Source organism: Corvus moneduloides, chromosome 32 (genome assembly GCF_009650955.1).
Source record: "Corvus moneduloides isolate bCorMon1 chromosome 32, bCorMon1.pri, whole genome shotgun sequence".
Lineage (NCBI taxonomy): Eukaryota > Metazoa > Chordata > Aves > Passeriformes > Corvidae > Corvus > Corvus moneduloides.
The window spans coordinates 847116-873381 of record NC_045507.1 but is presented as its reverse complement, the minus strand read 5'-3'; the positions used below and the strand labels follow the sequence as shown (position 1 = coordinate 873381).

The window sequence follows — 26266 nt, the reverse complement described above, 5'->3', positions numbered from 1 at the left end:
CTTTTCCATCATTTTTCCAGCCCTTTCTGCCCTTTCCCAGCCTCACCTTTCCCTTTCCCCTTTCCCTTCCCTTTGTTCCCAGAGCTCCGGGCGTGGTTGGGAGGATCCTCAAAGCTCTTGGTTTTGGCGTTGTAAGCCTGGAAGAACAAAACAAAAACCCCCAAGGATTTGGGCTTTTTCCAGCTCGGGAATGACCCTGGGATTGCCCGAATCCCGCTGGATTCAGGGAACGGTTCCGTGATTCCGGGACAGCAGAACCCCAGGGACGCATCGAGAGGCCCCAGGGACAATTCCAGACCCTCCAGGGACAATTCCAGACCCTTGAAAACCCAGTTTAGCATCCAAGATTTAGTCCCTAAAATGTCGGAATAGGCCCCAATTCCAACTCCTCCATGGAAAATCCACCTGGAGAGGCAGAAAAGCCCATTGGCTCCATCCCTGGGCTCTGCAGCCCTCCAGGAACTCATCCAGACCCTCCAGGAACTCATCCAGACCCTCCAGGAACTCATCCAGACCCACCAGGAACTCATCCAGACCTCCAGGAACTCATCCAGACCCTCCAGAAACTCATCCAGACCCACCAAGAACTCATCCAGACCCACCAGGAACTCATCCAGACCCTCCAGGAACTCATCCAGACCCACCAGGAACTCATCCAGACCTCCAAGAACTCATCCAGACCTCCAGGAACTCATCCAGACCCACCAGGAACTCATCCAGACCCACCAGGAACTCATCCAGACCTCCAGGAACTCATCCAGACCCACCAGGAACTCATCCAGACCTCCAGGAACTCATCCAGACCCTCCAGAAACTCATCCAGACCCACCAGGAACTCATCCAGACCCTCCAGGAACTCATCCAGACCTCCAGGAACTCATCCAGACTCTCCAGGAACTCATCCAGACCCTCCAGGAACTCATCCAGACCCACCAGGAACTCATCCAGACCCTCCAGGAACTCATCCAGACCCTCCAGGAACTCATCCAGACCCTCCAGGAACTCATCCAGATCTCCAGGAACTCATCCAGACCCACCAGGAACTCATCCAGACCCACCAGGAACTCATCCAGACCCTCCAGGAACTCATCCAGACCCTCCAGGAACTCATCCAGACCCACCAGGAACTCATCCAGACCTCCAGGAACTCATCCAGACCCTCCAGGAACTCATCCAGACCCACCAGGAACTCATCCAGACCCTCCAGGAACTCATCCAGACCCACCAGGAACTCATCCAGACCCACCAGGAACTCATCCAGACTCTCCAGAAACTCATCCAGACCCACCAGGAACTCATCCAGATCCTCCAGGAACTCATCCAGATCTCCAGGAACTCATCCAGACCCACCAGGAACTCATCCAGACCCTCCAGGAACTCATCCAGATCTCCAGAAACTCATCCAGACCCACCAGGAACTCATCCAGACTCTCCAGGAACTCATCCAGACCCTCCAGGAACTCATCCAGACCCTCCAGGAACTCATCCAGACCCTCCAGAAACTCATCCAGACTCTCCAGGAACTCATCCAGACCCACCAGGAACTCATCCAGACCCACCAGGAACTCATCCAGACCCTCCAGGAACTCATCCAGACCCACCAGGAACTCATCCAGACCCACCAGGAACTCATCCAGACCCTCCAGGAACTCATCCAGACCCTCCAGGAACTCATCCAGACCCACCAGGAACTCATCCAGACCCTCCAGGAACTCATCCAGACTCTCCAGGAACTCATCCAGACCCTCCAGGAACTCATCCAGACCCACCAGGAACTCATCCAGACCCACCAGGAACTCATCCAGACCCTCCAGGAACTCATCCAGACCCTCCAGGAACTCATCCAGACCCACCAGGAACTCATCCAGCCTCTCCAGGAACTCATCCAGACCCACCAGGAACTCATCCAGACTCTCCAGGAACTCATCCAGACTCTCCAGGAACTCATCCAGACCCTCCAGGAACTCATCCAGACTCTCCAGGAACTCATCCAGACCTCCAGGAACTCATCCAGATCTCCAGGAACTCATCCAGACTCTCCAGGAACTCATCCAGACCTCCAGGAACTCATCCAGACCCTCCAGGAACTCATCCAGCCTCTCCAGGAACTCATCCAGACCCACCAGGAACTCATCCAGACTCTCCAGGAACTCATCCAGACCCACCAGGAACTCATCCAGACCCACCAGGAACTCATCCAGACCTCCAAGAACTCATCCAGACCCACCAGGAACTCATCCAGACCCTCCAGGAACTCATCCAGACCTCCAAGAACTCATCCAGATCTCCAAAAACCCAGTTTGGCATCCAAGACTTACTCCCTAAAATGGTGGAACCGGCCCCAACTCCAACCCTTCCATGGCAAACCCCAACTTTCCTCCATCCCTGAGCTCTCCAGCCCCGCCAGGACCACCCCCAGCCCCTCTGGAATTCCCGTTTTCCCCGACCTCCAGGAAGTAGAAGCGATCCGGGCCCCCGGCCGAGTAGTCCTGGATGCTCTCGGGCAGGTCCTCGCCGTAGACCACGGAGCAGCGGCCCTGCACCGCCCGGAACTCCACGGTGGCCTCCTCATCGCTCCAGTAGAGGAGGTTGATGTCGGCGTGGTAGCTCGCCTTCATGGACTTGTGCGTGTTCTCGGGCCTGCGAACACCGAAAATTCCCGGAAAAACGCCGGGATCAGGGGGGAAGGACGCGGAGGTGAGTCCTCGCCGTGGGACCGGGCTGGGTCAAGGCTCCCCGGAGAGTTTGGAGAGGGGATTTGGGGGTTTTTGGGAGGGTTGGAGGGAAAGTTGGAGCTGGGATGGGGGTGGGATTAAGGAAAAAGGGAATTAAGGGGATTTTAAGGGAGCTGGAAGCATCCTGAGATGTCCAAAAATGTCCCCAGATGTCCCAAAACATCCAAAGGTGTCCCAAAGCATCCAAAAATGTCCAAAACTGTCCAAAGACCTCCAAAGATGTCCCACAAGGATCATCCAAGTCCGTGGATTTCTACTCCCGCTCCCAGCGCTGCTCGTGCCACTGACCCCAACTCCTCGTGGATTTTGGGACAATCTTCCCATTTTTGGGGACACTGAGCCCAACTCCTCATGGATTTTGGGACAATCGTCCCATTTTTGGGGACAATGAGCCCAACTCCTCATGGATTTTGGGACAATCATCTTCCCATTTTTGGGGACAATGACCCCAACTCCTCCTGGATTTTGGGACAATCATCTTCCCATTTTTGGGGACAATGACCCCAACTCCTCCTGGATTTTGGGACAATCATCTTCCCATTTTTGGGGACAATGACCCCAACCCCTCCTGGATTTTGGGACAATCTTCCCATTTTGGGGACAATGAGCCCAACTCCTCATGGATTTTGGGACAATCTTCCCATTTTTGGGGACAATGAGCCCAACTCCTCATGGATTTTGGGACAATCTTCCCATTTTTGGGGACAATGACCCCAACTCCTTGTGCATTTTGGGACAATCTTCCCAATTTGGGGACAATGAGCCCAACTCCTCGTGGATTTTGGGACAATCTTCCCATTTTTGGGGACAATGAGCCCAACTCCTCATGGATTTTGGGACAATTTCCCCAGTTTTGGGAGCATTTTCCCAGCTGGGAAAGTCCAACAAGGACCATCCAAGTTGCGAAGGTGACCGAGAACCTCCAAAGATTTGGGACACCCGACCGAGCCCTGGTTTCACCAACAACTCCCAGCCCTCCCAGCCCCCAAAACGCCCCAAATCCCAGGATTTTGGACCCCCCTATGGAGGCACCTGTAGAACTTGTAGATGTTGAGCTTGATGTCGGCCTCGTTGGGCTTGCCGTTGCTGCGCAGGCTGCAGAAGATGCTCTTGATGCGCCCCACGCGATACGGGTCGGGCGCGTCCAGGTTGCTGCCTTTGATGTACTCCGAGTACTTCCGGTAGTGCTCCGGGTGCAGCTCCTCGTCCACCGCCTCCTTCTTGGGCCGCTTGGCCGGGCTGGCCGGCTTCACGCTGGGGGAACGGGGAAAAGGGCGGGAAGCGCCCCAAAAACGCGTCGGGATACGGCGCTGGGGGAGGCGGGGCGGTGGCGTTGGGTGAAGGGGTGGAGTGGGGGGGTCTTGGAGGGGTCTTGCAGTCTTAATTCGTTGATTAATTCAGGTTTATCCACCAAAAGTTGGGTTAGGATTTGGAATCGAGGGTCTTGGAGGGGTTGAAAAGCCTTAATTCCGTAATTCCAAGCTGCCTCCCAAAAATGGGATTAGGAGTTGGAATTGAGGATCTTAGAGGGGTTGTCCAGTCTTAATTCATCGAAGAATTCCGATCTATCCATCAAAAGTTGGGTTGAGGGTTGGAATTGAGGGTCTTAGAGGGGTCTCCCAACCTTAACTGGTTCTGGGATTCCATAATTCCGATCTATCCATCAAAAGTTGGGTTGAGGGTTGGAATTGAGGGTCTTAGAAGGGTCTCCCAACCCCAATTCTTTGATCCTGTAACTCCCTAATTCCAATTTATCCCCGACACACAGCAGCGGGGTTCTCCCATCGGAGACACCGCTCGGTTGAACGACAGAAGATCAAATTCGGGTTCATTTTTTTAAGCTGAACTGGAAATTCTGGGGCACGAGACTTTTCACCCGCAGCTGGGAAAACCCAAACCCGACGAGTTCTGCTCCCCAAACCCCACCCCGAAGAGGCGATCCCCGCACCCACCTGAAGGAGAAGGCGTCCGGCAGCAGGTAGACGCCGTCCCCGACCCGGTACTGGACCCCGTTCTTGGTGGCCACGGCGTAGAACATCTTCCCGTCCCCTTCCTCCAGGGGCTCGGCCACCTTGGGGATCTCCTTGTGCCTCACCTCGTCCAGGCGCGCGCAGCTCATGCAGAACCTGCGGGAACGCCACGGAATTCTCCCCAAAAATCCACTCGGGGCCGGGAGACCCCAAAATTCCTCTTTTTTTCCCCCCCCACCAAAACTGACTTGTACTTGTTGTCCTCGCTGGGCTGCGTGCTGGGCGGGCTCTCGAAGCGCGCGTACTCCTGGTCGTACCACATCTGGTAGAAATACGTCCTCCCGTCGTCCTCCACCATCTTGATCTCCATGTCCAGCCCGCCCTGCTGGGAGAAAACACCGGGATCGCCGGGATCGGCCCCGCTCCCGGCATGGGCCGGACCCCGCGGGGCTGTCCCCACCTCCATGGACCAGTTGTCCGAGGGCGCCTTGTAGATGACGTTGACCTTGCCGTGGATGTAGGACAGCTGCATGTCCTCGCACTCGTCCACCAGGAACAGCTCCAGGGGGTCCGAGGTGGCCCCCAGGACCGTGTCCGAGCCGGGGCAGAACCAGTGGGCGTGGAACATCTGGCCACTGCTGTCCTCCCACATGGCCGTCACCCTGAGGAGCACAGGGCCGTGAGGGGACGTCCCCGTGTCCCCACCCCATGGGAGCAGGGAAAACCCACCTGGCCAAGCAGAGGGGCTGGGGGGGATGGCCCCAAGGAGAACCCACCTGGCCAAGCAGAGGGGCTGGGGGGGATGTCCCCAAGGAGAACCCACCTGGCCAGGTAGAGGGGCTGGGGGGGATGGCCCCAAGGAGAACCCACCTGGCCAGGTAGAGGGGCTGGGGGGGATGGCCCCAAGGAGAACCCACCTGGCCAGGTAGAGGGGCTGGGGGGGATGGCCCCAAGGAGAACCCACCTGGCCAGGTAGAGGGGCTGGGGGGGATGGCCCCAAGGAGAACCCACCTGGCCAAGCAGAGGGGCTGGGGGGGATGTCCCCAGGGAGAACCCACCTGGCCAGGTAGAGGGGCTGGGGGGGATGTCCCCAAGGAGAACCCACCTGGCCAGGTAGAGGGGCTTGGTGGGGTCGTCGGGGCTCACGGACACGCAGTCGCCCACCTCCAGGGTCTCGGAGTCGATGCAGACGCGTTGGTAATAATCCTTCTTGCCATCGCTCTGCCGGGGGCATGGGGACGGTTACAGACACCGGCCTCACCTGGATGGAGGCCCTCACCCTCACCTGGATGGGTTCCTCCATTCTGGTCTCACCTGGATGGGTTCCTCCATCCATGAGATCCAACTCTGGTCTCACCTGGATGGGTTCCTCCATCCACGAGATCCAACTCTGGTCTCACCTGGATGGGTTCCTCCATCCATGAGATCCAACTCTGGTCTCACCTGGATGGGTCCCCTCACCTGGATGGGTTCCCCCATTCTGGCCTCACCTGGATGGGTCCCCTCCCCTTTCCAGCTCCCTCACCTTGATGGGCTCCCCGACCCAGGAGATCCGACTCTTGTTCTGCTTCTTCTTGCGGCCCTGGAGCATCTTCTTGGGCGAGGGCATCTCGGGGATGTTGTCATCGACCTCCTCGTCCTCGTCCGCCTCCCGCACCGCCAGGTTGGGACACCTGGGCAGCGGGGCCGCCACCGGGGCCGTCACCAGGAGGCGCAGGGGACAGGGACAGCGGGGGTTGGGGATGGGGACAGCAGGGTTTGGGGACAGGGACAGCGGGGTTTGGGGACAGCGGGGTTTGGGGACGGGGACAGTGGGGTTGGGGACGGGGACAGCGGGGTTGGGGATGGGGACAGCGGGGTTGGGGACGGGGACAGCGGGGTTGGGGATGGAGACAGCGGGGGTTGGGGACAGCGGGGTTGGGGACAGGGACAGCGGGGTTGGGGGACAGTGGGGTTGGGGATGAGGACAGCGGGGTTGGGGATGGGGACAGCAGGGTTGGGGGACGGGGACAGCGGGGTTTGGGGACAGTGGGGTTGGGGACAGCGGGGTTTGGGGACAGGGACAGCGGGGTTTGGGGACAGTGGGGTTGGGGACAGCGGGGTTTGGAACGGGGACAGCGGGTTTGGGGACAGTGGGGTTGGGGACAGTGGGGTTGGGGATGAGGACAGCGGGGTTTGGGGACAGGGCCGGGGTCACGCACCTCCGCTGCAGACACGCCTGCTTGCTGCGCCCGCTGCCCCCAAACTTGACCATGTTCTGGCAGGCCTTGCACTTGCCGCACTCGGGCTGCTGGCACACCTGGCACGGGGACAGGGGACACCGGCTGACACCCAGAAAGGTCCCCAGGAACGCGGGAGCCTCCGGGAGGGCCCCACGGAGCAACCGGGATGGGAGGTTGGGGTTGGGTGATTCGGGTTGGAAGAGTCCTCCAAGATCAACCAACCCAAGCCAAGAAACTGATATTGATTGGTCAAGGTTGGAAGAGACCTTCAAGACCAACCAACCCAACCCAAGAAGTTGATGTTGCTTGATCAACGTTGAAAGAGACCTTCGAGAGCAACCAACCCAACCCAGCCCAGGATGTTGACGTTAATCAGGGTTGGAAGAGTCCTCCAAGACCAACCAACCCAACCCATGACGTTGATGTTGGCTGATGTTGATCAAGGTTGGAAGAGTCCTCCAAGACCAACCAACCCAACCCATGACGTTGATGTTGGTTGATGTTGATCAAGGTTAGAAGAGTCCTCCAAGCTCAGCCAACCCCATCCATGACATTGACATTAACCAAAGCTGGAAGACTCTCCAAGATCAACCAGTCCAACTCAACACAATGACATTGGCCGAGCTTGGAGGACCCTCCAACGCCGTCCACCCAAACCCACCACCACCCCACAGCCGCGTCCCCGTGGGACGGGGGGGCTCGGCTGACGCTGCCGGTGACCCTGGGGTACCTCGCAGACGCCGCAGCGCCGGCGCTTGGTGGCGTTCTCCTTGTCCTCCTCGCGCTCGTCCTTCTCGATCTGCTCCGAGAAGAAGGTGTCGAAGATGAGGTACACCAGCTTGGTGGTGGTGGCCTTGGTGGGACCCTTGTCCTTGTCGATGCGGGTCGGGTGGCGGATGGCCTGGCGCCGCACGGCTCGCCTGGGACATGGGGACAGCGCTCAGGCCACGCCCGGGGACGGGGACACCGCCCAGGGGACACCCAAGGGACCCCAAGAGGTGCCAGCGGGGACGATGGGGCACCTTCGGGGTCCCCAAGGGCACGGATGGGTTTTGGGGACCCAACCCGGCGTCCTTCTCCGTTTGGAGTAGCACCAGGCTTGGGTTTCCCAATTTTGGAATGGTCTTCCCAATTTTTGGGAGGGTTTTCACCATTTTGGGAGGATTCCCCCAATTTTGGGAGGGTTTCTGCTCCGATCCCCAGCACTGAACCCAAATCCTCACCAATTTTGGGAAGATTTCCTCAATTTTGGGTGGATTTCCCAAATACTCCAGAGCCCAAACCCTCCCCAGTTCTGGACAAATTTCCCTGATTTTGGGACCACTGAACCCAAACTCTTCAAAATTTTGGTCCAATTCTCCCAATTTTGGGGCCATTCATCCCAAACCTCACCTCTTGCCCAGGATGACCCTGACCAGCTGGATGAGGTCCCTCATCAAGGAGGTGAGAATCCCCAATTTTGGGCGGGTTCTCCCACTTTTGAGGCCCCACTTCCCAAACTTCAGTCGTATTTTCCCGATTTCAGGCTTTTTGCCCCCAAAACCTCACCTCTTGCCCAGGGTGACCCCAGCCAGCTTGATGAGGTCCCTCATGCAGGGCGTGATGAGCACGGGGGGCTCGTCGCTGTCGCCGGCCTCGTCGTAGCTCTCCACCTGCTCCACCACGAACTGGGCATGGCGCAGCAGCGAGTCCTCAGTGAAGCGGTTGAAGTTGAGCCCCGCCGGCGGCACCGTGGTCTAGGGGGACGGGAAAGGGTCGGGAAAGGTTGGGAATGGCCGCTGACCCCTCCCAGGATCGCCCGTTCCGAGGGCCACGGAGGTCGGCAACGGTTTTGGAGATCGACCCAAGACCCATCGGCCCCAACGGCTCCAGTGCTGTCCTTGGCCTTCTCCATGGAAAATTCGGGTTTTCCATGGAAAATTCCACCCCGGACGCTTCCCAAGGAGGGATTTTCCCCCCACATCCAACCCAAACCTTGCCTGCGACAGTTTGGGGCTGTCACCTCCATCTTGTTGAGCAGGTACCACCCTTGGTCCCACCTGACCACCACCTCCTCCTCCTGCTGACCCCATCCCATCCTTTCCATGTGGGAATTGTCCCCATCCCCTCTTTTCCACACTGGAATTGTCCCCAGGAGGTGACAGTGGCACCGCAGGGATGGTGGCATCACCTCGATGTTGTTGAGCAGGTACCACCCTTGGTCCCACCTCACCACCACCATCATCTCCTCCTGCTGACCCCATCCCCTCTTTTCCATGCAGGAATTGTCCCCATCCCCTCTTTTCCACACTGGAATTGTCCCAGGAGGTGACACCTCGATCTTGTTGAGCAGGTCCTCGTAGCTGACATGGCGGTTGTTCTGCAGGAACTCCACCACGATCTTGCTCATGTAGATCTTCTCCTGCATCAGCGCGAAGGTGGGCGCGTACTCCTCGCTCGGCTCCATCAGGATGTAGTCGGCGAAGGCTGGGGATGACCCGAAAATGTGGGGTTTTGGGAAAAAATGGGAGGTTTGTGGGTGGGGGGGGAGAGGGAGGAGTGGGGAAAGGGAAAGAGAGGGGAGAGAGAGGGGGAGAAGGGAGGAAAAGGGGAGGAAAAGGGGAGAAGAGGGAAAAAAGGGGGAAAAAGGGGAGAAAAGGGGGAGAAAAAGAGGGAAAAAAGAGGAAAAAAGAGGGAAAAAAGAGGAAAAAAGAGGGAAAAAAGAGGAAAAAAGAGGGAAAAAAGAGGAAAAAAGAGGAAAAAAGAGGAAAAAAGAGGAAAAAAGAGGAAAAAAGAGGAGGAAAGAGGAGGAAAGAGGAGGAAAGAGGAGGAAAGAGGAGGAAAGAGGAGGAAAGAGGAGGAAAGAGGAGAAAAGGGAAGGAAAGGGAAGGAAAGGGAAGGAAAAAGAAGGAAAAAGAAGGAAAAAGAAGGAAAAAGAAGGAAAAGGGGAGAAGAGAGAAAAAGAGAAAAAAGGAGAAAAAAGGAGGAAAAAAGGAAAAAAGGAGAAAAGAGGAAAAAAGAGGAAAAAAGAGGAAAAAAGAGGAAAAAAGAGGAAAAAAGAGGAAAAAAGAGGAAAAAAGAGGAAAAAAGAGGAAAAAAGAGGAAAAAAGAGGAAAAAAGAGGAAAAACGGGAGAAAAAGGAAGGAAGAGGGGAGGAAGAGGGGAGGAAGAGGAGGGGAAAATGGAGAAAATGAGGAGAAAGGAGGGGAAAAAGGAAAAAATGGGGAGAAAAAGAAGAGAAAAAGGAAAAAAAAGGGGGAGAAAAAGGGGAGGAAAAAGGGGGAGAAAATGGGAAAAAGGAGAGGGGGGAAGAAAAGAAGAAAAGAGGGAGATAGAAACAGAAAGGAAGGAAAAAGAAAAAAGAGAGGGAAGAGGAAAAAAGAGAGAAAAGAGACAGAAAAAAAAGAGGAAAAAAGGGAAAAAAGGAGAAAGGGAGAAAAACCCCCAAAATCCCCCCCAAAAGCCCAATCTAACCAGAAACCAACCCAAAAAAAGCCTAAAATTCCCCCAAAAAAACCCCCAAAGCCCCTCCCTCACCTGTGCTGAAGCCGATCAGCGCCTTCTCCCCGCCGTCGAAGCCCGTGATCCACCAGGCGTTGATGGGCCCCAACTTCTTGGCTCTCACCCCCCCTGCCAAGCAAAAGCACGGCCAATTCCCGCCTGGGAATTCCCAACTCCAGCCCGAAACCGCCGGAATTCCGGGCCTTTCCCCGTCCCCGTTGTCCCTCACCGTCCAGGCAGGGGTTGTCGTCGTAGATGGGCTTGACGACGCCGCTGAAGTAGAGCTCGATGTTCCTCTCGATGAGGCCGGTGTCGAAGGGACACAGGTGGCCCCTCTTGTCGTAGACGCTGCCGGGGGCGGGGGGGACACACACGGAGGGCGTTGGGACGCCGTTCCCGAGGGAATTCCGCAGGGAATCCAGCCCCGGGAGCTCACCTGAAGGAGGTGACCTTGTGCTGGGGAAGGTCCTCGTAGCTCTCGAAGCCGTCCTCGTTGGCGTCGAAGATGGACAAGCGCTCGTCCGTCAGCATCTCCGGCTCCTCCAGCTGAATTTGGGAGGGGGGGGAAGACCAAAAATTGGGATGAACGGCTGTTCCCGCTTTTCCTGAGCCAGGGAATGGGGGGTTTGGATCCCTTACGGCGTCGTCGGGATCCCCTTGGAAGAATTTGAGGTCGGGGTCGTCCAGGTACTGCCGGCAGTCGATGCATTTTGGGGGAGTGGTCTGTGGGACAGGGGAGGGGGAGTCAGCTTTTCCCCAAGTTGTTCCCAAAATTATCCCAGATTTTAGCTAAATCCATGGTTTCCCATCCAAACCAACACCAGCTGTTGGGTTTTGGGATGATGAATGGGCCGGAAATGGGTTTTTTATTGTCCCCCAGGATAATCCACCCTTTGGAATAATCAACTCATCCCAAAAACCCCAAAATCCAGGAGTTTTAAGGGATTAGGGAACGCCAAAAAGAAGCCGGAATGAGGAGGAACTCACTTTAGCAGGAGCAGTGATTTTAACCTGAGGGATTTCCTCTTTGATTTCCGACCTGGGAAGGAGAAATAAATCCTGGGATGAGGACGGAGCAGTGACGTCACCGCTGGCACCGGCACCGGCACCGGGACGCGGCTCCGGCCGGGAACGTTCCCCTCCCTCCTCACCCGTCTTTGGTTTCCATTTTCATCCTTTTCTCATCTTGGTCCTGGAGAAATAGACAAAAAAATGGGAAAGACAGCAGGAAAACCCAATCCCGAAATCCCGGGAAATCCACCCAGAATGTCACCACGGACCAAAATCCTGGGAATTCGCCCCGGAAATGAGCCGGGAGAGGTCCGGGATGCCAGCACCGACCTTCTCCTCCAGCTCCTCCTCCTCCTTCTCCACGTTCATCAGCTCCGGCTTCGCCTCCCCGTTCACCTCCTCCGACTTGCGCTTGGTGGATCTGCGGGGACGGGGCCGGGATGGATCCGGGCTCGGGTTCACGGGAAGCGGGAAGGGTTTGGGATGGGGGGTGAGGGAGAGGAGGGTGACCCTCCCCGCTGACCCTTTGGAGAGCAGGCTGAGGATGGACAGCTGCCGGCCGGAGCTCCGGGTGACGCGGGAGCTGGCGGGAGACTCTGCAGGGAGAGCGCCGAGAGCCCGATGGATCCCGAAAGCCTCTCCCGAGGGGATCCCAGCCCTCGATCCCAACGGGAATTGTCACACCCTGAGGCCAGGAGACCCCAAACCCCTTCCCAAGGGATCCCAGCCCTCAATCCCAATGGGAATTGTCACACCCCGAGGCCAGGAAACCCCAAACCCCTTCCCAAGGGGATCCCAACGGGAATTGTCACATCCCAAGGCCAGGAGACCCCAAACCCCTTCCCAAGGGGATCCCAACGGGAATTGTCACATCCCAAGGCCAGGAAACCCCAAACCCCTTCCCAAGGGGATCCCAAGTCTTCATCCCAACGGGAATTGTCACACCCCGAGGCCAGGAGACCCCAAACCCCTTCCCAAAGGGATCCCAGCCCTCGATCCCAATGGGAATTGTCACACCCCGAGGCCAGGAGACCCCAAACCCCTTCCCAAGGGATCCCAGCCCTCGATCCCAACGGGAATTGTCACACCCTGAGGCCAGGAGACCCCAAACCCCTTCCCAAGGGGATCCCAACGGGAATTGTCACACCCCGAGGCCAGGAGACCCCAAACCCCTTCCCAAGGGGATCCCAACGGGAATTGTCACACCCCAAGGCCAGGAAACCCCAAACCCCTTCCCAAGGGGATCCCAAGTCTTCATCCCAACGGGAATTGTCACACCCCGAGGCCAGGAGACCCCAAACCCCTTCCCAAGGGGATCCCAACGGGAATTGTCACATCCCAAGGCCAGGAGACCCCAAACCCCTTCCCAAGGGGATCCCAACAGGAATTGTCACATCCCAAGGCCAGGAAACCCCAAACCCCTTCCCAAAGGGATCCCAGCCCTCGATCCCAATGGGAATTGTCACACCCCGAGGCCAGGAAACCCCAAACCCCTTCCCAAAGGGATCCCAGCCCTCGATCCCAACGGGAATTGTCACACCCTGAGGCCAGGAGACCCCAAACCCCTTCCCGAGGGGATCCCAGCCCTCGATCCCAATGGGAATTGTCACACCCTGAGGCCAGGAGACCCCAAACCCCTTCCCAAAGGGATCCCAAGTCTTCATCCCAACGGAAATTGTCACACCCCGAGGCCAGGAGACCCCAAACCCCTTCCCAAGGGGATCCCAATGGGAATTGTCACACCCCGAGGCCAGGAAACCCCAAACCCCTTCCCAAGGGAATCCCAGCCCTCAATCCCAATGGGAATTGTCACATCCCAAGGCCAGGAAACCCCAAACCCCTTCCCAAAGGGATGCCAAGTCTTCATCCCAACGGGAATTGTCACACCCCGAGGCCAGGAAACCCCAAACCCCTTCCCAAGGGGATCCCACTGGGAATCCCAGCACTCCACAAGACCCCAAACCCCTTCCCAAGGGGATCCCACTGGGAATCCCAGCACTCCACAAGACCCCCAACCCCCTCCCCAAGGGGATCCCCCTGGGATTTACGGCCCCAAACCCCAGCAGAAGGCCCGGAGGAGCCCGAAGCCGTGCCGTTACTTTTGGCGTCGCCGTTGGAGCGGCTCCGGCGGGATTTGCGCGCCCTGGCCGCGGGCGCGGAGCAGGACGGGGACGGGGACGCCGCCTCCTCCAGCTCCATGGCCCCGTCCTCGTCGCCGTCGGCGCCGGCGCGCTCCGAGTCCTCGTCGCTGCCGTAGGCGCCGTTCCCGGGGCTCCCGTTGGGGCCGCCGGCCCCATTCTCGGCCGAGAGCTCCTGGTGCAGCAGCGCCTTCACCTTGGCCAGGTAACGCTCCTGGCAACGGCACCGGGCCAGCTGAGCCCCGGCTCCCACCCCCAGGCCCGGGAATTGCTCGGGGTCTGATCCCGAAGTTCGGAGTTTTCCCGGTTACCCGGTCCTGAAGCCCAGGGTTTTCCCAGGATCCGATGGCAAATTGGATTTCAATCCCGGGGTTTTCCCAGGGTCTGACCACAAATCCCAAAGGGAAATTGGGTTTCAATCCCAAATTCTGGGGTTTTCCCAGGGTCTGATCCCAAATCCCAAAGGGAAATTGGGCTCCAATCCTGAATCCCGGGGTTTTTCCAGGGTCGGGCCCCAAATCCCAAAGGGAAATTGGGTTCCAATCCCAAATCTCGTGGTTTTCCTGGTATCCAATCCTGAATCCCAGAGTTTTATCCCAAATCCTGGAGTTTTCCCAGGGTCTGATCCCAAATCCCAAAGGGAAATTGGGTTCCAATCCCGAATCCCAGTGTTTTATCCCAAATCCCGGGGTTTTTCCAGGGTCGGGCCCCAAATCCCAAAGGGAAAATGGGTTCCAATCCCAAATCTCGTGGTTTTCCTGGTATCCAATCCTGAATCCCAGAGTTTTATCCCAAATCCTGGAGTTTTCCCAGGGTCTGATCCCAAATCCCAAAGGGAAATTGGGTTCCAATCCCGAATCCCAGTGCTTTATCCCAAATCCCGGGGTTTTTCCAGGGTCGGGCCCCAAATCCCAAAGGGAAAATGGGTTCCAATCCCAAATCCCGTGGTTTTCCTGGTATCCAATCCCGAATCCCAGTGTTTTATCCCAAATCCTGGGGTTTTCCCAGAGTCTGATCCCAAATCCCAAAGGGAAATTAGGTTCCAATCCTGAATCCCAGAGCTTTATCCCAAATCCTGGGGTTTTCCCAGAGTCTGATCCCAAATCCCAAAGGGAAATTAGGTTCCAATCCTGAATCCCGGGGTTTTCCCAGGATCTGATCCCAAATCCCAAAGGGAAATTGGGTTCCAATCCTGAATCCCAGAGCTTTATCCCAAATCCTGGGGTTTTCCCAGGGTCTGATCCCAAATCCCGTAGTTTTCCCGGTATCCAATCCCGACTCCCGGGGCTTTCCTGGTATCCAGTCCCAAATGCCGGAGTTTTCCCGGGGTTTTCTCCCGAATCCCAGGGTTTTCCCGGGGTTTTCTCCTGAATCCCGGGGTTTTCCCGGGGTTTTCTCACCTCGGAGAGCTCCTCGCAGCGCAGCTTGGCCTCGAGCTCGCTGAGCTGCAGCTGCACCTCGGCCTGCAGGAAGCCATGGATCAGGCTCAGCTTCTCCTGCACGCTCTCCTGGGGACAGGGAGGGGACAGGGGACAGCAGGGACAGTGTGGGGACAGCAGGGACAGTGTGGGGACAGTGTGGGGACAGGGACAGCAGGGACAGTGTGGGGACAGCAGGGACAGTGTGGGGACAGGGATGGGACAGCGTGGGGACAGGGACAGCAAAGACAGTGTGGGGACAGCAGGGACAGTGTGGGGACAGCGTGGGGACAGGGACAGCAGGGACAGTGTGGGGACAGCAGGGATAGTGTGGGGACAGCGTGGGGACAGGGACAGCAGGGACAGTGTGGGGACAGCAGGGACAGTGTGGGGACAGCGTGGGGACAGGGACAGCAGGGACAGTGTGGGGACAGCAGGGACAGTGTGGGGACAGGGATGGGACAGCGTGGGGACAGGGACAGCAGGGACAGTGTGGGGACAGCAGGGACAGTGTGGGGACAGTGTGGGGACAGCGTGGGGACAGGGACAGCAGGGACAGTGTGGGGACAGCAGGGACAGTGTGGGGACAGGGACAGCAGGGACAGTGTGGGGACAACGTGGGGACAGGGATGGGACAGGGGACAGCAGGGAAAGTGTGGGGACAGCAGGGACAGTGTGGGGACAGTGTGGGGACAGCAGGGACAGTGAGGGGACAGTGAGGGGACAGGGAGGGGACATGGGGACAGCAGGGACAGTGTGGGGACAGTCAGGGGACAGGGGACAGGGGACAGTGTGGGGACAGCATGGGGACAGTCAGGGGACGGGGACAGCGTGGGGACAGGGAGGCGAGATGGGGACAGCAGGGAGAGTGTGGGAACAGCATGGGGACAGGAAGGGGACAGTGAGGGGACATGGGGACAGCGTGGGGACGGTGTGGGGACAGTGTGGGGACATGGGGACAAGGAGCGGACAGCAAGGGGACAGCAAGGGGACAGGGGACAGCGTGGGGACAGCAGGGAGAGTGTGGGGACAGCGTGGGGACAGTGAGGGGACATGGGGACAGCGTGGGGACAGCGTGGGGACAGCAGGGAGAGTGTGGGGACAGTGTGGGGACAGTGATGGGGACAGTGATGGGGACACGGGGACAGCAGAGAGAGTGTGGGGACAGCGTGGGGACAGGGAGGGGACAGGGAGGGGACAGCGTGGGGACAGCAGGGATGGAAGAGACACAGGGACAGCGTAGGGCCAAAGGAGACCGAGAGGATGGAAGGGACAGTGTGGGGACATGGGGACATCGTGGGGACAGCGTGGGGACCGCAGGGACAGCGTGGGGGACACGGGGACATCGTGGGGACCGCAGGGACAGGGTGGGGACATTGCAGGGCACAGCAGAGCTTCCCATGGGGGCAGTGTGGGGCAGGGAGGGGACGGTTCTCATGGGGACAGAGAGGACAGCGTGGGGACATGGGGACGGAGCGGACAGCGTGGGGCGGCTCCCAGTCCCTCCCAATCCCGGCACTGCCCCCATTCCCTCCTTTTCCAGGGAATTTGGGGGGCCCGGGAGGGCTCCAGAGCCCAAATTCCTCCCGGAACAAAGGGGTCGGGGACGCTGGGACCCCCCAGGTGACAGTGGTGACACCGGGGACACCCCGGCACTCACCTTCTCTCCCAGATTCTCCTCATCCCGCTCCAAGTCCTGCAGCCTGCGGGGGCAGAGCTGGGGTCACCGGGGAGGGGGACGGGGACACACCAAGGGAGGGGACAAAGGGACACCGCGGGAGGGCTCCGGAGGGGACACCGGACACGGAATGCAGGAATTCCAGGGGGGGACACAGTGCCCAAGGGAGGGGACAGAGGGGACAGGGCCACCCCTGTGACCGAGGCTGGGAAAAGCCACCAGGGAGGGCCACGTGTCCCCTTCCCGCGGCCATGGAAGGCAGGAATTGGGACAGGAAGAGCCGGGGGAACCCCCCCATCCCTGTCCCCATCCCTGTCCCCATCGCTGTCCCCATCCCTGCTCCAGGGGACACCGGCGACACTGGGAATGCTTCCGAAGGAATGTCCCCGTCCGCTGGGATGTGGAGCTGGGACCCCCGGGAATGCCGGGATGTGGGGCTGGCATCCCCAGGAACGCCGGGATGTGGGGCTGGGACCCCCGGGAACGCCGGGATGAGGACGGGGACCCCTCCAGTGCCACCCCGGGAATGTCCCCAAGTACCAGGAGGAGGCTCGGGATGGTGGCAGCGCCATCCCCGGGAACGCTGGGATGGGACCCCGGGGAGCACTTCCGTGGGTTGGGATTGGGGTCAGGACCCCCGGGATCGCTTCCGTGGGGTCAGGACGGGGGTCAGGATCCCTGGGATTGGGGTCAGGACCCCCGAGATTGGGGTCAGGATTCCCTGGGATTGGGGTCAGGACCCCCGAGATTGGGGTCAGGATTCCCTGGGATCACTGCCGTGCCCCGGGGTTGGGGTCACGACCCAGGTCAGGATCCCTCTGGTGCCACGGCCGTCCCCGGGAACGTCCCATCCACCGGGATTTGGGATGGGACCCCCTGGGGTGGCTCCTGTCCCCCCTGGAGTGGCTCCTGGCCCCCCTGGGGTGGCTCCTGTCCCCCCTGGGATGGCTCCTGTCCCTCCTGGAGTGGCTCCTGTCCCCCCCGGGGTGGCTCCTGTCCCCCCTGGGATGGCTCCTGGCCCCCAGGACACCCCTCAGGCCCCCCTGGGATGGCTCCTGTCCCTCCTGGAGTGGCTCCTGTCCCCCCTGGGGTGGCTCCTGGCCATGAGGTCACCCCTCAGGCTGCCCCGGGATGGCTCCTGTCCCCCCTGGAGTGGCTCCTGGCCCCCCTGGAGTGGCTCCTGTCCCTCCTGGAGTGGCTCCTGTCCCCCCTGGAGTGGCTCCTGTACCCCCTGGGGTGGCTCCTGGCCCCCCCTGGGATGGCTCCTGCTCCCCCTGGAGTGGCTCCTGTCCCCCCTGGGGTGGCTCCTGGCCACCAGGTCACCCCTCAGGCCCCCCTGGGATGGCTCCTGTCCCCCCTGGGATGGCTCCTGGCCCCCCGGGATGGCTCCTGTCCCCCCTGGGGTGGCTCCTGTCCCCCCCGGGGTGGCTCTTGTCCCCCCTGGGATGGCTCCTGCCCCCCCAGGGATGGCTCCTGGCCCCCAGGACACCCCTCAGGCCGCCCCGGGATGGCTCCTGTCCCCCCTGGAGTGGCTCCTGTCCCCCTGGGGTGGCTCCTGTCCCCCCTGGGATGGCTCCTGCCCCCCCTGGGATGGCTCCTGCCCCCCCTGGAGTGGCTCCTGCCCCCCCTGGGGTGGCTCCTGCTCCCCCTGGAGTGGCTCCTGTCCCCCCTGGGATGGCTCCTGTCCCCCAGGACACCCCTCAGGCCCCCCTGGGATGGCTCCTGTACCCCCTGGGGTGGCTCCTGGCCCCCCAGGGGTGGCTCCTGTCCCCCCTGGGGTGGCTCCTGCTCCCCCTGGAGTGGCTCCTGTCCCCCCTGGGATGGCTCCTGTCCCCCCTGGAGTGGCTCCTGTCCCCCCTAGGATGGCTCCTGTCCCCCCTAGGATGGCTCCTGGCCCCCCTGGGATGGCTCCTGTCCCCCCTGGAGTGGCTCCTGCCCCCCAGGACACCCCTCAGGCCCCCCTGGGATGGCTCCTGTCCCCCCTGGGATGGCTCCTGTCCCCCCTGGGGTGGCTCCTGCTCCCCCTGGAGTGGCTCCTGTCCCCCCTGGGATGGCTCCTGCTCCCCCTGGAGTGGCTCCTGGGCCCCCTGGGATGGCTCCTGGCCCCCCTGGAGTGGCTCCTGGCCCCCAGGACATCCCTCAGGCCCCCCGGGATCGCCCCCACGTCCCCGTGGCACATCCCAGTGCCAGCAGCACATCCGTCCCCACTTCCCTTTTCCCGCTTCCCGCAGGGGTTCCGGGGGGATCCGGCGTCCCCCGGCTTTGGGGACAGCCCCGGGGACGTCGGGGACAGCGCGGGCGCCGCGCCGGAAGCGGGGGAGGGGGTGCAGGGCCCCCCCCCTTCCTGCCCAGGCCGGGGGTGCCAGGAGGGTACGGAGGGGACAGTGACGATTCCCACTGGGATCACCCCAAAATGTGCCACCCCCCCATCCCAAAAACCCCCGGGGACAGGGGGGACACGGGGTGGGGACAAAGCGGGGGCGGGGGGACGGACGGACCCGGCCGGGGCCACGTGGGGTGGGGACATCCCCGGGGACACCCCAAAAATGGGGAGGGGTTTGGGGGGGCTGGGGCTGCAGGGCAGAGGGGGGTCCCCAAAATATGGGGGTGGGGGGGGACATGGAGGGGGTCACAGTAATTTGGGGAGGATCGGGGTAATTTTGGGGGGGATCACAGTAACTTGTGGAGGATCAGGGTAATTTTGGGGGGGGCCACAGTAATTTGGGGAGGATCAGGGTAATTTTGGGGGGGGGTCACAGTAATTTGGGGAGGATCAGGGCAATAAAAGGGAAGGTCAGGGCATTTTGGGGGGGGGTCAGGGTAATTCTGGTGGGGTCAGGGCAGGTCACTGCAATATCTGGGGGGGTCAGGGCAGTTGGGGGGGGGTCAGTGCGATGTGGCAGGGGGTGTCAGTGCAGGGTGACACTGGGGGGGGGGGTGACAGTCCGGCCCTGGGGGGGTCAGGGCGGTGTTGGGGGGGGTCACTGCCATGGAAGGGGGGGGGGGTCAGCGCTTTTGGGGGTGCTGTCAGTGCCATTGGGGGGGGGGGGGGTCAGTGACATGAGGGACATGAGGGTGACACTGCCGGGGCTGAGGGGTCGCAGAGCACCCCGGGGGGTGTCAGTGACACTGAGGGGGGGGTCAGTGACATGAGGGTGACACTGCCGGGGCTGAGGGGGGGGTCAGTGACACTGAGGGGGGGGTCAGTCCCCTCAGGGTGACACTGCCGGGGCTGAGGGCTCTCAAAGCACCGGGGGGGTGTCAGTGACACTGAGGGGGGGTCAGTGACACTGAGGGGGGGGGTCAGTCCCCTCAGGGTGACACTGCCGGGGCTGAGGGCTCTCAAAGCACCGGGGGGGTGTCAGTGACACTGAGGGGGGGTCAGTGACACTGAGGGGGGGGGGGTCAGTCCCCTCAGGGTGACACTGCCGGGGCTGAGGGCTCTCAAAGCACCCGGGGGGGTGTCAGTGACACTGAGGGGGGGGTCAGTGACACTGAGGGGGGGGGTCAGTCCCCTCAGGGTGACACTGCCGGGGCTGAGGGCTCTCAGCGCACCCGGGGGGTTGGGGGCCATTGCGGGGTGTCATTACCGGGGTTGGGGACTCTCCGACCACCCCGGGCGGGCTCTGGGAGCGGGCCCGGCCTGAGGGGATATGGGGGGATGGCGGGGGGGGGGGTCAACCCCGGCTCCCGTTCGCGACTCACCGTCGGCGCAGCTCGGCGGGCAGCGGGGCCGGCGGCAGCGGCGCGGCGCGGGCCGGCATCGGGAGCGGGGCGGGGGCCGGGCGGGGGGCGCGGGGCGGGCTCGGGGCCCGGTTCGGAGCCCGGGTCGGGGCCGGGTCGGGGCCGCGCTCGGGGCCCGGCTCGGCGGGACCGGGAGCGGCTTCGCGCGGAAACGAGCGGCGGGGGCGGGGCGGCGCCGGCACCCACCACCGCGCGGGGGGAGCCGGCGCGCACCATGCTGCCGCCGCGGGGGGGGGGGGGGGAACGCGGGACGCGGCGATCCCCGCCACACCGCGGGGACCGGAGGGGACCGGGGAGGCACCGGGAGGGGTCAGGTGGGTACCGGGGAGGGGGCAGAGGGAGGGGGGGGGGGGGGAGAACGGGGAGGCCTCGGGGGGGGCCGGAGCGGTGAGAGGGGCGTGGGAGGTACCACTGAGGGGCGGCGGGGGGAGGCGGGAGGTACCACTGAGGGGAGGCGGGAGGTACCACTGTGGCGGCGGGGGGAGGCGGGAGGTACCACTGTGGGGCGGCGGGGGGAGGCGGGAGATACCACTGAGGGGAGGCGGGAGGTACCACTGTGGGGCGGCGGGGGGGGAGGATGGGGTGTACCACTGTAAGGCAGCGTGGGGGGGAGGCTATGAAAGCGGGTTGTACCACTGTGGGGACGGGGAACACGGGCTGTACCACTGTGAGGGGGGACAGGCACCCTTGTCCCCCCAGGGCCACCCTTGTGTCCCCACTGTCACCCCGGGGTGACACCCAGGGCCACCCCTGTCCCCCTAGGGACACCCTTGTGTCCCCACTGTCACCCCAGGGTGACACCCAGGGCCACCCCTGTCCCCCCAGAGCCACCCAGGGCCACCCTTGTGTCCCCACTGTCCCCCCAGGGTGACACCCAGGGCCACCCCTGTCCCCCCAGGGCCACCCTTGTGTCCCCACTGTCCCCCCAGGGTGACACCCACGGCCACCCCTGTCCCCCCAGGGCCACCCCTGTGTCCCCACTGTCCCCCCAGGGTGACACCCAGGGCCACCCCTATCCCCACTGTGACCCCAGGGTGACACCCACGGCCACCCCTGTCCCCCCAGGGCCACCCCTGTGTCCCCACTGTCCCCCCAGGGTGACACTCAGGGCCACCCCTGTCCCCCCAGTGCCACCCTTGCGTCCCCACCGTCCCCCCAGGTGACACCCAGGGCCACCCCTGTCCCCCCAGGGCCACCCGTGTCCCCCCAGGCTCACAGCCCTCAGTGCCACCCCCGTCCCCGTGGCCGCTGCCACCCCTGGGTGCCACCCCAGTGTCCCCACTGTCCCCCCGGGGTGTCCCCAGCCCCGGCGCAGCCCCCTCAGCACGGACCCCTCTCGTCCCAGGTCACCTTTATTGTCCCCTTGGGGACCCCCCAGGACACGGAGCCCCCCCTCAGTGTGGCCACACCCCCAATTTGGGGTGAAAAGGGACATTTTTGGGTGGGGGGGGGGGGACCCAGAGCTGCTCCGGTGAGCCCAAGGACGGGGACAAGGTCCCAAAGTGTCCCCAAAAACGGAGCCAGGGGTCCCAAGGTTCCAAAGTGTCCCCAAAACCCATCCTGGGGATCCCAAAGTGTCCCCAAAAATGGATCCAGGGGTCCCAACGTATCCCCAAAAACGGATCCGGGGATCCCAAATTCCCAAAGTGTCCCCAAAACCCACCCTGGGGATCCCAAAGTGTCCCCAAAAATGGATCCAGGGGTCCCAAAGTATCCCCAAAAACCAGATTTGGGGGTCCCATGGCTCCAAATTTCCCCCGAAACCACACCTGGCGGTCCTGAAGTTCCAACCTACCCCCAAAAAAATCCCGATTTGGGGGTCCCAAAGTCCCAAACCCTCCCCAAAAATTCCATCCCGGAGATCCCAAAGTTCCAAACCCCCCCCCAAAAATTCCATCCCGGAGATCCCAAAGTTCCAAACCCCCCCCCCCAAAAAAATCCATCCCGGGGGTCTCCACGGAGCCCCGAGGGGGCTCCCAGTCCCCCTCAGTCCTCCCAGTTTGGCACTGGGAGCCGCGTGGGGTCGGGGTGCCGGGGGTGCCACCCCAAATTTGGGGTCCCGGGCGGGTAAAAGCAGAGGATAAAATAAATTAAAAGCTGGGGGGGGGGTCGGGGTGTCCCCAGGGTGTCCCCAGGGTGTCCCCGAGGTGTCCCCGGTGTCCCTCAGTTCACCAGCAGCGCGTTGTCCTGAGCAGGAGCCCTGTGGGGACACGATTTTGGGGGGATTTTAGGGGATTTTGGGGCAGCAGGACCTCGGGGAGACACCCCACCCTCCCCCCCCCCCCCCCCCCATCCCAAAAACCCCCGTGGGGAATTGGGGACCCCAAAAACCCCGGAAGGGGGGGCCGGGGGGGGATTTGGGGGTCATTTGGGGGTGGGGTTTGGGGTCATTTTGGGGTTATTTGGGGCTGGATTTTGGGGTCATTTTGGAGTAATTTGGGGGTTGGATTTTGGGGTCATTTGGGGTTATTTGGGGCTGGATTTTGGGGTCATTTTGGGTTATTTGGGGCTGGATTTGGGGGTCATTTGGGGCTGGATTTTAGGGTCATTTTGGGGTCATTTGGGGATGGATTTTGGGGTCATTTTGGGTTATTTGGGGCTGGATTTGGGGGTCATTTGGGGCTGGATTTTGGGGTCATTTTGGGGTCATTTGGGGATGGATTTTGGGGTCATTTTGGGTTATTTGGGGCTGGATTTGGGGTCATTTGGGGCTGGATTTTGGGGTCATTTTGGAGTAATTTGGGGGTTGGATTTTGGGGTCATTTGGGGTCATTTGGGGATGGATTTTGGGGTCATTTTGGGTTATTTGGGGCTGGATTTGGGGGTCATTTGGGGCTGGATTTTGGGGTCATTTGGGGTTATTTGGGGCTGGATTTTGGGGTCATTTTGGGGTCATTTGGGGCTGGATTTTAGGGTCATTTTGGGGTCATTTGGGGATGGAGTTTGGGGTCATTTTGGGTTATTTGGGGGTGGAGTTTGGGGTCATTTGGGGCTGGATTTTGGGGTCATTTGGGGGTCATTTGGGGGTGGAGTTTGGGGTTATTTGGGGTCATTTTGGAGTCATTTGGGGGCTGGATTTGGGGGTCATTTGGGGTCATTTGGGGTTATTTGGGGCTGGATTTTGGGGTCATTTTGGGGTCATTTGGGGTTATTTGGGGCTGGATTTTGGGGTCATTTTGGATCCATTTGGGGCTGGATTTTGGGGTCATTTTGGGTTATTTGGGGCTGGATTTGGGGGTCATTTGGGGCTGGATTTTAGGGTCATTTTGGGGTCATTTGGGGATGGATTTTGGGGTCATTTTGGGTTATTTGGGGCTGGATTTGGGGGTCATTTGGGGCTGGATTTTGGGGTCATTTTGGGGTCATTTGGGGCTGGATTTTAGGGTCATTTTGGGGTCATTTGGGGCTGGATTTTAGGGTCATTTTAGGGTCATTTGGGGATGGAGTTTGGGGTCATTTTGGGTTATTTGGGGCTGGATTTGGGGGTCATTTGGGGCTGGATTTTGGGGTCATTTGGGGTTATTTGGGGCTGGATTTGGGGGTCATTTGGGGTCATTTGGGGCTGGATTTTGGGGTCATTTTGGGGTCATTTGGGGCTGGATTTTAGGGTCATTTTGGGGTCATTTGGGGCTGGAGTTTGGGGTCATTTTGGGTTATTTGGGGGTGGAGTTTGGGGTCATTTGGGGCTGGATTTTGGGGTCATTTGGGGGTCATTTGGGGGTGGAGTTTGGGGTTATTTGGGGGTCATTTTGGAGTCATTTGGGGGTGGGGTTTGGGGTCATTTTGGAGTCATTTGGGGGCTGGATTTGGGGGTCATTTGGGGTCATTTGGGGTTATTTGGGGCTGGATTTTGGGGTCATTTTGGGGTCATTTGGGGTTATTTGGGGCTGGATTTTGGGTCATTTTGGATCCATTTGGGGCTGGATTTGGGGTCATTTTGGAGTCATTTGGGGGCTGGACTTTGGGTCATTTTGGGGTCATTTTGGAATCATTTGGGGCTGGACTTTGGGTCATTTGGGGTTATTTGGGGATGGATTTTGGGGTCATTTTGGAGTTATTTGGGGGCTGGATTTTGGGGTCATTTTGGATCCATTTGGGGCTGGATTTGGGGTCATTTTGGATCCATTTGAGGCTGGATTTTGGGCTCTTTTTGAGCTGGATTTTTGGGTCATTTGGGGTCGGGGCTGGATTTTGGGGGGTGGATTTTGGGATCATTCTGTGATAATTCGGGGCCAGATTTCGGGATCATTTTGGGGCCAGATTTTGGGATCATTCAGGATTCTCCCACCCCCCCACGGTCCAGGGCCAAAGTGATACCGAGGCCAAACCACCCCCTCCGCTGAGAGTGACCCCAAACTCCCCCAAAAATGCCCCAAACCGCCCCGAAATGCGGACCGGCCGCAGCAGCAGAGGGCGGAGCAGGAGGCGGAGCTGTCCCGGCGGAACTTCCCAGACTTGGGGCTGTCCCGACACTGCGCGATGAAGGCGTGGAGCTGCGACACGGCCGTGTCACCCTCGGACTGGTTCTGGGGGCACAGGGGACAGGGGACGGGTCAGGGACAGCGCGGTGCCACCCTCGGACAGGGTGAGGGGACAGACAGAAGATGTGTCAGACAGACAAGGGGACAGTGACAGGTGAGGTGACAGATGATGGAATGGGTGACACCCGGGTGACGTCACACCCAGGTGACGCCGAGCTCACCTTGATGGTGTCACAGGAGCCGGTGATGAGGTGAGATAACAGAGATAACACAGAGATAACACCCCAGTGATGTCACACCCTGGTGATGTCACACCCCGGTGATGTCACACCCAGGTGACGCCGAGCTCACCTTGATGGTGTCGTAGGAGCCGGTGATGAGGGCGATGAAGAGGCTGAGCACCATGTAGATGAAGAGCGCGCTGAAGGAGTACAGGTACACCTGGCTGAAGAGCCACACCAGGGCCCCGCTCGGCCGCAGCGCCGCAAACGTGGCGAACATGTCATCGCCATTGACCAGCGAGAACAGGCACTCGGACACCATGGACAGCGAGCGGAACTGCGGACAGGGACACCTGTGTCACACCTGTGTCACCTGGGGGTCACCTGTGTCACCTGTGTCACACCTGTGTCATCGCCATTGACCAGCGAGAACAGGCACTCGGACACCATGGACAGCGAGCGGAACTGCGGACAGGGACACCTGTGTCACACCTGTGTCACCTGGGGGTCACCCCTGTGTCACACCTGTGTCACCTGGGGGTCACCTGTGTCACACCTGTGTCATCGCCATTGACCAGCGAGAACAGGCACTCGGACACCATGGACAGCGAGCGGAACTGTGGACAGGGACACCTGGGGTCACCTGGGGGTCACCTGTGTCACCCCTGTGTCACCCCTGTGTCACCCCATGTCACACCTGTGTCACCTGTGTCACCCCTGTGTCACCTGGGGTCCCCTGTGTCACCTGTGTCACCCCCTGTGTCACCCTCATTTCATCCATGGATTCCAGAAGGAACCCAGCCCCCAAAACCAGGATTTGGGGCGGGAAAGCAAACCCCAAACTGGGATTAGGGACTGTCCCAGCCCCTAAACCGGGATCAGGGACTCTCCAGCCCCATAAATGGGGATCAGGGACTCTCCCAGCCCCATAACCCGGGATCAGGGACTCTCCAGCCCCATAACCCGGGATCAGGGGCTCTCCAGCCCCAGGTCGGGTGGTCCCACCTTGACGTGGTGCGGGCCCAGCACGATCCAGCCGCAGAAGCAGTAGCCCAGGTAGATGACGGCCACGCAGCAGCAGAAGCGCATCACGCTGGGCAGCGCCGCGCGCAGCGTCACGATCAGGATCTGCGCCCCCAGAACGGGCATCGGCCCCGGCGGGGCGGGG

General features: G+C 60.5%; 3 protein-coding genes across 6 annotated transcripts in view; all 3 read right to left on the bottom strand.

Annotated features, from left to right (window-relative positions):
* DNMT1 (DNA methyltransferase 1) overlaps nt 1-20421 on the bottom strand; it is a 29230-nt gene extending 8809 nt beyond the window's left edge. The window contains exons 1-24 of one of the 3 annotated variants that reach the window (XM_032094439.1): nt 20358-20421; nt 16635-16677; nt 14957-15064; nt 13518-13770; nt 11942-12014; nt 11749-11839; nt 11559-11599; nt 11395-11446; nt 11047-11130; nt 10844-10953; nt 10637-10755; nt 10444-10536; nt 9242-9393; nt 8476-8663; nt 7658-7847; nt 6907-7004; nt 6231-6378; nt 5811-5926; nt 5166-5367; nt 4954-5090; nt 4688-4861; nt 3768-3989; nt 2448-2640; nt 47-137 (exon numbers count right to left, since the gene is read on the bottom strand). In XM_032094439.1, the coding sequence (XP_031950330.1) occupies nt 47-137; nt 2448-2640; nt 3768-3989; nt 4688-4861; nt 4954-5090; nt 5166-5367; nt 5811-5926; nt 6231-6378; nt 6907-7004; nt 7658-7847; nt 8476-8663; nt 9242-9393; nt 10444-10536; nt 10637-10755; nt 10844-10953; nt 11047-11130; nt 11395-11446; nt 11559-11599; nt 11749-11839; nt 11942-12014; nt 13518-13770; nt 14957-15064; nt 16635-16677; nt 20358-20416 (3037 nt within the window). In that variant the 5' untranslated portion in view covers nt 20417-20421. The remainder of the gene's footprint in view (nt 1-46; nt 138-2447; nt 2641-3767; nt 3990-4687; nt 4862-4953; nt 5091-5165; nt 5368-5810; nt 5927-6230; nt 6379-6906; nt 7005-7657; nt 7848-8475; nt 8664-9241; nt 9394-10443; nt 10537-10636; nt 10756-10843; nt 10954-11046; nt 11131-11394; nt 11447-11558; nt 11600-11748; nt 11840-11941; nt 12015-13517; nt 13771-14956; nt 15065-16634; nt 16678-20357) is intronic. The other 2 variants (XM_032094440.1, XM_032094441.1) reach the window with 2 other exon arrangements.
* A 1311-nt stretch (nt 20422-21732) lies between these two features.
* On the bottom strand, nt 21733-25472 carry LOC116437098 (mucolipin-1-like). 2 transcript variants are annotated; one of them, XM_032094668.1, is made up of 3 exons: nt 25229-25467; nt 24792-24922; nt 21733-22596 (listed from the first exon to the last, which is right to left on the bottom strand). In XM_032094668.1, exons 1-3 carry the CDS (start codon nt 25418-25420, stop codon nt 22560-22562), a joined length of 360 nt encoding a protein of 119 aa, XP_031950559.1. In that variant the 5' UTR covers nt 25421-25467; the 3' UTR covers nt 21733-22559. The 2 variants fall into 2 exon arrangements, with proteins under 2 accessions (XP_031950559.1, XP_031950560.1); XM_032094669.1 differs by lacking the exons at nt 21733-22596; nt 24792-24922 and adding an exon at nt 24947-25087 and having other exon boundaries at nt 25191-25472.
* Nucleotides 25473-25613: 141 nt separating this feature from the next.
* LOC116437106 (mucolipin-1-like) lies at nt 25614-26260 on the bottom strand. The gene is made up of 2 exons (XM_032094677.1): nt 26104-26260; nt 25614-25715 (listed from the first exon to the last, which is right to left on the bottom strand). The coding sequence occupies exons 1-2, from the start codon at nt 26245-26247 to the stop codon at nt 25629-25631; spliced, it is 231 nt and encodes a 76-aa protein (XP_031950568.1). The 5' UTR covers nt 26248-26260; the 3' UTR covers nt 25614-25628.
* Nucleotides 26261-26266: the final 6 nt, after the last annotated feature.

Bases quoted from the DNA above. Each gene is read 5' to 3' on its own strand.
- LOC116437106 (XM_032094677.1), bottom strand. From the start codon at position 26,247: ATGCCCGTTCTGGGGGCGCAGATCCTGATCGTGACGCTGCGCGCGGCG. The intron at 25,716-26,103 runs GTGGGACCACCC...CCCTGTCCACAG, and splicing joins TGGGCCCGCACCACGTCAAG to TTCCGCTCGCTGTCCATGGT.
- LOC116437098 (XM_032094668.1), bottom strand. From the start codon at position 25,420: ATGGTGTCCGAGTGCCTGTTCTCGCTGGTCAATGGCGATGACATGTTC. The intron at 24,923-25,228 runs GTGAGCTCGGCG...CTGTGCCCCCAG, and splicing joins GCTCCTACGACACCATCAAG to AACCAGTCCGAGGGTGACAC. The intron at 22,597-24,791 runs GTCCGCATTTCG...GTGTCCCCACAG, and splicing joins GCCCTCTGCTGCTGCGGCCG to GGCTCCTGCTCAGGACAACG.